At 35.6% G+C, this 10,711-nt stretch overlaps 1 protein-coding gene across 50 annotated transcripts; it reads right to left on the reverse strand.

Moving 5' to 3' along the window:
• Nucleotides 1-244: 244 nt before the first annotated feature.
• LOC114265079 (uncharacterized) lies at nt 245-7,713 on the reverse strand. 50 transcript variants are annotated; one of them, XR_014361237.1, is made up of 11 exons: nt 7,336-7,713; nt 6,090-6,155; nt 4,925-4,978; nt 4,188-4,263; nt 3,920-4,091; nt 2,775-2,814; nt 2,383-2,538; nt 1,971-2,242; nt 1,770-1,850; nt 1,637-1,691; nt 245-697 (listed from the first exon to the last, which is right to left on the reverse strand). XR_014361237.1 is itself a non-coding variant. In XM_082915020.1 (11 exons), exons 7-10 carry the CDS (start codon nt 2,496-2,498, stop codon nt 1,641-1,643), a joined length of 300 nt encoding a protein of 99 aa, XP_082771146.1. In that variant the 5' UTR covers nt 2,499-2,504; nt 2,775-2,814; nt 3,920-4,091; nt 4,188-4,263; nt 4,925-4,978; nt 6,090-6,155; nt 7,336-7,678; the 3' UTR covers nt 245-697; nt 1,637-1,640. The 50 variants fall into 50 exon arrangements, 22 of the variants coding, with proteins under 22 accessions (XP_082771146.1, XP_082771133.1, XP_082771132.1 ...); XR_014361255.1 differs by having other exon boundaries at nt 1,971-2,285; nt 2,383-2,504; nt 7,336-7,678; XR_014361246.1 differs by having other exon boundaries at nt 2,090-2,242; nt 2,383-2,511; nt 7,336-7,678.
• Between the last annotated feature and the right edge of the window lie 2,998 nt (nt 7,714-10,711).

Consider the following 10,711-nt stretch of genomic DNA (forward strand, 5'->3'; position numbering starts at 1 on the left):
TTTAGTAACTTTTTGGCTATTTGATTAAAATATGAGCTAAAAAAACTAGTATGTTTAGGATGACTTTTTGACTTTTTACGAAAAGATGTGCAAAAAATAGAGAGAAAAGAGAATCTTTGACTTTTTGGTATGAGTTGTTGACTTTTTGGCTAATTTAGTAACTTTTTGACTTTTTGGCTAAAAATGAGGGTTCCCAAACGAGGCCTTAGTGTGTTAACATGAATGCAAATACAAATCTGAAAAATATTACAATACTCTTCCAAATATTAATATGAACTGCCTAGAAGTTACAATATAACGTTAGTACAAAAGAGAAAAAACATATGAAAATGACGAGTGTTTAAGATATTTTCATTTTTTTCCCCAACCAAACTAGTGTTTAATTTTTTTTGAAATTTTTTTAACAAACATTCCCAAATTGAAACCAAACGGAGAAAGTTGTGTAGCTTGAATAACCACAGGATATTCAACATGGACTGAATACCTCGATATAACCCCAAACAGACTCCGGATCATACTTTAGCTCAAAGAAGCTTTCCTCGGAAATTTCTATAGAGTTCTCTTTTAGAACATTTTGCACTGTCAGACCACTGAACAAAGTCTACTTGCCAGTTTACTTAGAACAAGCAGCGTTACAACCAATTAGTAAGAAACTAGATTGAAATCTCACTCCCTCCTCATCAGTAAAAGCAATCACCTGTAAGGTTCAAGCGCAGTGTAAACATGATGTTTACCAAGTCAATCATACAGACACAAGATGCTAGATCACACTGGAAGGTAGTTCGTTGAAAATTTAATGAAAAACTGACTCTATTCATGCAAAAGTTCAATTTTAACTCCAAAAACCCTGTAATCACTGGCATAATATGGTCATGACAATCTCTTGCCAAGGAATAGTCATCGTCATGACAATCTCTTGCCAAGGAATAGTCATCGTCATGACAATCTCTTGCCAACGAATAAATCACACTGTCATACACTATTGCCATTTTAACATGGTCATGACAATCTCTCGCCAAGGAATGGTCATCATTTCCAAGAGGACCGTTACACAGTAAAAAAATAATTAGGAACTAGATGATGAAAATCATCCAAGCAACCACCAAATTCAATTGACTATATATAATAACCAAAATGCAGATAAAAAAATCTTCTACCACATGCTCACATGAAGAAAGAAAATGACAGCACAACAATTCAAAATGAATCTAGTAATAAAAGGTTTACCAGGTTCATAGCAGCAATCAGTACAATAAATTTTAAAAAATAAATAATAAAAAAAAGGAGGAAAAATCAGAGTGAAGGAGCAAAAAAAGAGTCCCAAAATAGGAAGAATAAGCACTATGCAAATCTTTTACCATTTTAAAACAAGCCAATATCAGCAAGTTCATACTACCTGTGATTCACCATCAGAAGAGAAACAAACAGTCCAAAAGTATCATTTCTAGCAGCAGTTCTAATTAATCAGTTTTTATTCCAGATTCACAATTCTGCATATAACGATATTATTTCATCTCCAAGAGTCAATTTTCAGCATGAGTAAGTAATCCCATCTAGTTCGAAAGCATAGGCAGCAACAGATCCAATCGATTTAGAAAGTTCAGAAATTAAAAACTTGTGATGTAGGTACTTTTACCTTGTTAGTTCTTCTTGTTCTTGTTCTTGTTCTTCTCTTTCTTTGAAAGGTGAACCTACATTTAATAAGAACAAGTATTTTAATTAATAAGGTCTTGTATTGTCAAAAAGGCTTTGATTAAATGATTGTTCACCTCTTGAGATGAAAATGTATGAGATTGTTGCTGGTGTGGCATTGGCTGAACAATGGGATGACTACTAAGCGAATCCACAACCTATCATTCAATAAGAGACTTAAGTTGTATGGTAGCTCTAGGAGATTTAAAGTTATAACTAGTAAAAATAGTCTTAGATATTTAAGTACTGGATGCATACAGTAATGCAATGCATCTTACCAAGTAGGAATGGGCAATAACAAAATATAAGATCTGGAGAAAGACCTTTTCATATGAATTCATAAATTTGTCAACAACCACCAAAATATTTGTGAAGTTTTAAATTGAAGCACATAAACCTCCAAACAGAGACACCTCCCGAGTGGAATTCTTGGCTTTTGGACTGCTCCTTTTGGGATTAAGGTTAGCAGGTTTTATCTCACCAGTGATGTGGGAAGATGATGACGCTGAAGTTCATCACGAAACTGCGGCCCAGCCCGAGTATACATCTCCTGAGGAGGGAACAAGATTTGGATCATTCAACATTTGCAAAATCTGATAATTCAAAAAAACCTAGTAAGTTTCTCTCTCTTTTTAATGTAGAATAAGTAAGGTATCTATTCTACAGTCAAAACATAATAAATGACCATACAGGAGGAAGAATAGCACGCTGAAGAGGGAGCTCAGTAGATGCAAAAAGACCAATTGCTGATGTGACTGTACGTGCAAACTCTTCTCGAACTCTCCAGCTTTTGTGTGTCCAAGCATAAAACCCTGCTCCCTTGACAATGAGAATTGGTGAAGAAACCTAAGACAAACAATCATAATTCATAAACTAAGTGCATTTTTATTTTTTTGTGGTTTACCCTTTTTCTTCCACAAATATGTCAATAGACTAAGAAAGAAGCCTAACATGGCACAGTGGCAGTATGATCTACACAAAGAAACAAACAAAAGAAATCTAACAAACCAGTAACTCTGTTGAATAACACCCCCCCTCTTGCTGTGATATACTATATCATCCCGTATATAACAGTTTCATACCTTCTAGCCACTATTGCCAGACAAAATCAACATCCGCTGACTTGAGAAAGTTCAAAAAAAAAAAAAAAAAAACCAAAATCTCAGAATATTCAAGATATTTAAATCAAACCAAAAGATTTAATTCGAAATCCATGATTCAACAGATTTACACAGCAGTGCACTTTAGTTAAGTTCAATTCCAAATATGAAAGAAATTAAAACAAGCAATACCTATACGCAATTAACACGATTTTCAGTTCACCGAAATTCAACTATAAAAATAAAAATATTATAATCAACAAACACTGGAATTCACTCCCAAAAAATAAAATAAACTATATTTAGATTTACAAGTTTCATTATTAATGAATATCACTACAAGTCTACATGATGATTATGATATTTCCATTCTCTCTTTTCTTTTTTTATTTTCTTGGCAAAATAACAAAATAACAAAAAAATCATAATTCGAACTAGTCTAAAATCGCATCAGCGAAACAACACTTGGTACAAAATCCACACAATTTAAGCAAAATAACAACAAAATTTGCAAGGTGGGTGGCCCATCCTTGGGAGGGCCCCGGTGTTCTAGATGCCGCAACGAAGATGATACAGAGGTTTGTGGCAAAGTTAGACAAAGTTTGGAAGGAATTGGGAATGTTCGTCTTGGCATTAGGTCCATTAGAGTAGTTCATATCAAATAAAGTTTTTACTCAAATTTGAGTAAAATTTTGAGCAAGTGCCGGACACGACCTAAGGCCACAATGACAAATACACATATACACAATTTTTTTCAGTGTAATAGACAAGATAACCAAAACGATGTCTATATAGTTGTTGGCCATGGAGTTTCAATAGGCTCAGCTCAGAACCTAGTCATTACCAACCATAATTATTCTAATCAAGATTCCCTATCTATTAGCAATTAGTCCAAAGCAAGGTTGTATTACTAAATAGTAATACAATAATAATAACTTAAAAATAAATATGTTATTGGAAAAGGCAGGTTTCCAAGGCTTTGAGCACACAAAAAGCTAAAGGTTAATTAATATTAACAAGATACATTGCAAAACTTGCTTTTTCAAACTTCATGAAGCTTTTGTGGATTTTCAATCTCAAGATGGCAAAATAAAAGACTTTTAATTGATGTGAGAGAATAATTATACCTCCACTCGAACTACTGAGAGCTTCCTAGCAAAAACCGACCATTCCCCTTCAACCAAAAAGATTCAATCTTTGCAAGTGATGCAAACAATAGTTTTTCACCTTCAGCAGCAGCTTGTGGATTCAATTGAAGGCCAAGCACAGGTGCAAGCGTAGTATTTAGAACATAAGTAGCTGAAAAGGAAAGATCAATCAAAAACGACATAGACCTTAGAAAATATAAATAAAAGGGTGAAAAATTACTATACCAAAACATTGGGAATAAAATACCTGCACCACAGCGTAAATTAGAGTGATGCCAATCCAACACTGATTCAATCTTTGACCTTTTGAATAGATCAGACACCTTTAAGAATGAACAGAAAACATTGTTAAGAACCAGGCTGCAGAATATAAATATTAGAATCAAATATGAGACACAAGTACATAACAGCTTTGGGATGCGCAATGAATACCCCACAGGTGAAATAGACATGCATTTTGTAAAAAAATGAAAAGTATGTTAAGTGAACATCACATCTCATATTTATCAAACCTCAAAATTTTAGGATAGAAACATGGCAAAATTGTTGAACTTGTCCTGTTTGGTTCTCCTATACCCTGGGAAGCTGAAGTGTTCACGAGACAGGATATCATATATGGAAACTTCAGTTTTCAAAAATGGGCAAGTTATAGGAGGTTACTGTTTAGCTAAGTTTCAAATTAATATAGTTCCGAGCTCCTAGAAAAACTTGAACCAGATTCAAGGGTATGAACACCACCAAGCTTAACTACAGGAAGTAGGTGTCTTCCCTCATTTTAAAATTGAGTTAACATACTGTAAGGAATCTGAGGAAACCAAGAATGTGCTCCCTAAGTCTTGACAGACAAAACTGTAGGGTATGTGTACATACACCCATGCCATGTTGTCTCGTGTCTGAAATTGGTATCTAACACAATATGAAGTACTGATATAACACAGGTCTTTATAGGCAAACTAATTGCAAAAAAGAAGCAACAATTCTCACCAGTGATCAACTACTCCAGGAAATGCACAAGCAAGATACCTAAGAATTGCATGACTGCAAAGCATATCAAATGCATAAGATAGTCAATATAAGCTTAAAAACAGAATGTATAATTTAGAACGTTAAATGAACAAAAAGATTGAAGAGCATCATCCCAAAATTTTGTAGATGCATCTGTGACTAACAGTCTCTACAATTCATATATGAAAAAGAATACTAACACTAGGGGAATGTGCATAACAGTGCCTTTAATACCTAGAGTCCAAGTACTACAAAAACTATGCAAAGAACACTTGAACTAACCAGAAGCCATGGAGGGATAAGCAAACTAAACTTTGCATTTTGAACCAGATACATATCTTATGGCTTTGCAAGATATGAAACTTCCAGAATTTCATCATTCAATTACAGGAACGACTCAGAAACAAGGGCCAACTATCTAGGAATGACATAAAATTTGCAAAAATGCATTACGCCCCACTAATTTTCCCAGTAATACAATGAATCCAATTTGTCAAAATAAAAAAAGACCAAGTTATCATAGGATCTGAGATTCTGAATAAAACAAAAAAACAAGACTCGTTCAGTGAAAGATTTGAGTGGGTTGTGCAATTTTGATAATGGTCTAATGGAACAGCTTTCTCATAATGAATAAGTAAATCCAAACTGATTTGATTAATCATTTTTTAAAACAGAACCAACCAATTTTTAACTTTAATTTCCCCCTCATGATTAGTTTACACCAATGAACATCTCCACCCACTCCCATTTTGTTGACTATGCAAGAAAAATAACCTTTGCAAATACACCAAATCCTCGCCTATTTTTTTTGTATATAATATTTAATTTCAATGGACCACACAAAAGGTACACAACTATTGTGGGGGACACACACCTCAACATATAACAATACCTTTGTATAGCGAGAAAGAGATGGACCATCCTTGCAAGGCCAGAAAAAAGAAATATGGAGGAGAAGAATGAGAAGATGAAGAAAGTGAAGAAGATGAAAATGCATTTCCCACAATTGTAGAAAGTCCATTATTCAGTTGCTTGAGAAGACGAGAATAGTTGGGCTACTCAAGTAACAAAACTACTATCAGAAGACAACAATGACTTAAAAATAATAGTAATAATAATAAGAGAATGAATAATAAATCTTTACCACGGTGGTCCTATTTGCCTCATCCATCAATGATGCACCAACAAGCATTTCTTTAATGTCAATTCCCTGAAATAAGAATCTATCGTAAATAATTGCAAAGTCCTGAAGTAGAAAAGATGACACATTGAATTCTGCATGTAAGGACAACTTACCTGAAGCGTTGCTGAAGTAGAAAAGTCTCTTAGTTGCTTCTTTCTTTTCAATTGTTAGCTTTTTAAGCCGAAAAACAAACTTTTTTTTTTTGGGCTTAAATAGCCAAATAGTGGCTTTTTTAGTCGAAAAAACAGAGCCTTAATATGATGTTTACATGTTTAGGCAACATATATGTGGAGTTCTCCATCTAGACAGCTTTTTACTGTCTAACTGCTGACCTTATTTACATTGCATTGCTAAACCCAACATGGATACAAAAATTTGGGGAATGTTCATCAAACAAGGCCCTAGCCAGTAGCAGGTCATAAGGAAAGAGGGGGAAAAATGCTACAAACCAAAATAAATTCCCATCAGTCATTCTAATATGAGGACATGTCAACCCTAGCTCACTCCTCCCTCCGTTCTGAATAATGATTATTTTATGAGTTATTCTAATATAAAACATTCATTGTTTAAAGGCCTCCAGTTGCATTGTTTAAATCCAATTCCTCAAGTGCTTCAATTAAACTAGGCAATGGGATAAGTTGCACACTTGATGAGTATGTAGTATGCAGCACCTGTATTTGTTCTATTTCTATTTGTAGAGTTGAGATGTCAAATACCTAACAATATTTGAAAGAGTGGTAGATGATTTTTTGCATTTACTAGTAAAAGTCCAGACATTAAAGTAGGCAATTAAGGCAAAATGAAAAATGAAAATGATAACAGAATACAGAATGAGTCAAAAAAGATTATTCAGAACAGGCCATTGACTCAATAAGAAGATAAATTCAGTTTAATAATGCTAACTGCACAACTGAAATTCAACTAGTTATCAGAAATCTAATCTTCCTGCAACAAATTACCAGCGTTTGGCTAAGCTACCAGCCAGATTTTAACCATACGAGTGTCAATGATCTCAAATCCAACAAATGTCATAATCACAATCACATTTGGCATTTTCTCAAAGCAAAAAACAACATAGTGAGGAAGAATGACAAAGCAAACAAAAGAAGAAATTGAACAGGTTTCCAAGCAAATAAATACCAAATCGAGAGAGACAGGAAGGAAGAGCTTGAGAGAGAGAGAGAGAGAGAGAGAGAGAAATCGATACCTCGCTGGAGTTTGGAAATCGACAGAGAGAACTTCAAAATCGAAATAGCTCTGAGATGAAATCACTGAGACCGATCTGAATCTCTGAATCTCAAAGATGAAGAGAGAGATCTAGACGCCGCTCTGGAGATTCGAAATCGAAATCGGTCGCCGATTGTGCTCGCTACCTCGCCGGTGGTGGCGGTGGAGCTTCGAAATCGAAATCGCTCTGAAGGATGACACCGCTCTGGAGCAACATCGTGAGAATGATAAGGGTTTAGAGAGGGTTGAGAGAGAGGCGAGATTTGAAGCCGTGAGGATTCAAAATTAGGGTTTACAAAGGCTTTAACAATTATCCCACATTCAAAATCGGAGCGTGAGGCCTACCGTATTTGGAGGCGTTTCTATTACAGAACAGTGCCGGTTTTAGTTGAAGAAATATGCGACGTTTTTAAAACGCCGCTAAATATTAAGAAAAATGACGTTAAAAAAGCGTCGTTAAAAAACTCTGCCAAAATCCTCATTTCCTGTACTGTGATCTGACAAAATTAATTTGGGAGACTATTTTCCACCATCACGTGGTCTCTGTGGTTAAGCAGGAATAGGCACATTTGATAAGGAGAAAATCGATTGGGAGAATATAATCAAATTAGTGAAAGTGAATAGCTTCATGGGTAAAGGCAAAATCTGAATTGTGATTGTCACCATTGAAGACTTCCTTTACAATACTAGTGAATTTTTGGAGAGAGTATGATTTTTTTTTGCTGGTTTTTTAGATTCTTTCTTACTGTTTTTCTTGTTTTGAATTTGGTATCCTAACCAACTAAGATTTGTGATGTTGATATAGGTTGTGACCTCTTGTAATTTTGAGAGCATACGCTTTTCTCTATGATGCTCAAGTCTTTCTACCTTGTAATTTTAAAAATACTAAACAAATTTGGGGATGAAAGTTCCTTTTCCCACCAATATGATTAGGTTGAAATTTTGACTTAACTTTTCAAAAATTCAAATAAATAATTTGAAATAAAGATAAATTCACTTGCATGGTTTGAATAAAGAAAAATAGGAGACTGGTGAAAGTTCCAATTTAGATTACAGCTCTAAACTGATTGTATTTTGGTGTCCCTTATTATGCAATAAAGAGTGCTTCAGCATAAGAAAATGCTCTGAAAATTTTGTCCATGACCATTAATTCAAACATTTTATCCATTAAGGGTGGGCATGGTATCATGTTGGGTTGTGTTATTTTAGATTTGTGTCAGAATTATTTCAACATTAACTCAACTTGTTTATTATTTTGACCCAATACCCCTTCTCTTACAACACCAGATTTCTCGCTTCGACAAACAAATCTTAACCATATAGACTTACCATTTGTCTTGTTGAATTTTTTAATAAAATTAATTATCTAATTTAATATTATTATTTTTGTAATAATAATACCAACAACTAATATAAGAAAGAACCGATAATAAGAAAGAAATAAACAACTAAATAAAAGTGCTATGAAAGAAAGCAAGTAATTAATTTTTATCTATGGCAATAATTAATCACTTAAAATTCAATTGACAATGTACATGACTAATCAACTCAACTAACCCAATTGGTTATCTACTTTAACGTTGATAGACCTCTCTTCCTTCAATTAAAATGAGAAGTAGGGACCTATTTGCATACTGTGAGACTATAAAATATCCTCTCACATGGATGTTGTAGAGATCCAACGAAGAGAAGAGGTTCATCGCTGTAGATCTGCAAAGACGAACATGATCGGCGCCACCCAACCGGGGTTGCCGGCCGGAGACACTCCGATGCTAAAGTTAGCCCTTTTTATTAGAAGAATGAATGTATAGAAATCAAGAGTGTTTGTGTGCTATGTGGGGGAGAGAGATTACCTGCCATATGCCATGAAGTGCCTTCCTTTTATAGACGGGGGTGGGCCGAATAAGCCCAATAGTTGGGCCCTTGGTAGGCCTTGTTTGGGTTAGGCCCAATAAGCTAGTACCTATAATTTTCTGGCTCCCACAATTGCCCCAAAACTTTCATTGTCTACGATAGAAGGAATGAGAGTTTTTCCTTGCCAAGTTACGCTGTTCAAATAACTGTAAAGTTTTTTGACAAAAAATACATTTGATAAATGAATAACATAAATGAATGAATGGCTGGATGAATGCATGTATGTATGAATTTATGTACAAATATATGTATATAGAGGAAAGAGGTGAGCTAAAGCCCAGTGAATAATACTATCTCTATAACGATAGGCCACGGTATTATAACCCCCGGGTAAGGGTGTGGGCCGCGGTATTATAACCCCGGGCAAGGGTGTAATATATTGTCGGGTGCAAAGATTGCTTCCAAATATGGACTTTCGTGCCGAGCTAGAAATATTTCTATATACCGAGCACGGAAATGATTACCTGAACCAAATAAGACAGATTAAATAAGGTAGATATATCAGCCCAAAAATGGACTGCGATATTATGACCCCCGGGCGAGGGTGTAAGCCGCGGTATTCTAACCCCCAGGCATGGGTGTAGGCCGCGGTATTCTAACCCCCGGGCATGGGTGTAGGCCGCAGTATTCTAACCCCCGGGCATGGGTGTAGGCCTTTGCTAACGGCGCCCCATGCCGAGTGCGAAGATTGCGCTGTACTCGGAGACTTTTGCTGATTTTTAGTGGCAAACAAGTGCCAATATGGCAAGGACTTTGAATAATGCATCCTGTACCAAATAAGGTGGACGTGTTAATCACCAATACTATTGTTTCGCTTGTAAGGAATTGCCAAGTAGATATTGGGCCAACTATTTAATTGCCGAGTTGCTCGGTTTGTGTTTAGTCCAAGGTAGACTTGCCCCATTGCTTTCGAATGACAGGTGTTAGTCGGAAGGAATGCAGATTCCGATTGCCCTATGTTGCAGGGAAGATTCGGCTTCGGTAAAATGATGGCGCACAACAAAATGCGAACTACTAACTGTCAAATGTGAATTGTCGACTGCCAAGTGCTAATGGTCGACTGCCAAGTGTGTAATGTATTGCCCCAAAACTGGCACTTGCTTGGAGTGGTGTGAAAAGGAACGAGAGTGTGTAACTCAAGTAAATGTTGTAATGTTTGTACCAAGTTGGCCGAGTATGCATGCATATGAAAGGTGCCGAGATGATGATCGGCTGATGTGCCCCAATTGGAGAGTAGAAAATTGACTAAGATGTCCCAGTGGGCAATTGTTTTGCCAAATAATGTCGTTAGGTGAATAAAGTTGCCGAATACTGTGGCCAATGTTGCTACATAAAGTTTGACAATGCATAAAGTTGACAAATAATGTTGTTTAGCCGAATAAAGTTGATGCACGGCCGAATAATGATCATGCATAATGTTGACTTAATAATGGTGTCGAATG

Source organism: Camellia sinensis, chromosome 2 (genome assembly GCF_055761805.1).
Source record: "Camellia sinensis isolate YWXY chromosome 2, ASM5576180v1, whole genome shotgun sequence".
In the NCBI taxonomy this organism is placed as follows: domain Eukaryota; kingdom Viridiplantae; phylum Streptophyta; class Magnoliopsida; order Ericales; family Theaceae; genus Camellia; species Camellia sinensis.

Bases quoted from the DNA above. Each gene is read 5' to 3' on its own strand.
- LOC114265079 (XM_082915000.1), bottom strand. From the start codon at position 2,555: ATGATTGTTTGTCTTAGGTTTCTTCACCAATTCTCATTGTCAAGGGAG. The intron at 2,243-2,382 runs GTATGGTCATTT...TTCCCTCCTCAG, and splicing joins AGCGTGCTATTCTTCCTCCT to GAGATGTATACTCGGGCTGG. The intron at 698-1,636 runs GTAAAAGTACCT...TGAACCTTACAG, and splicing joins GAACAAGAAGAACTAACAAG to GTGATTGCTTTTACTGATGA.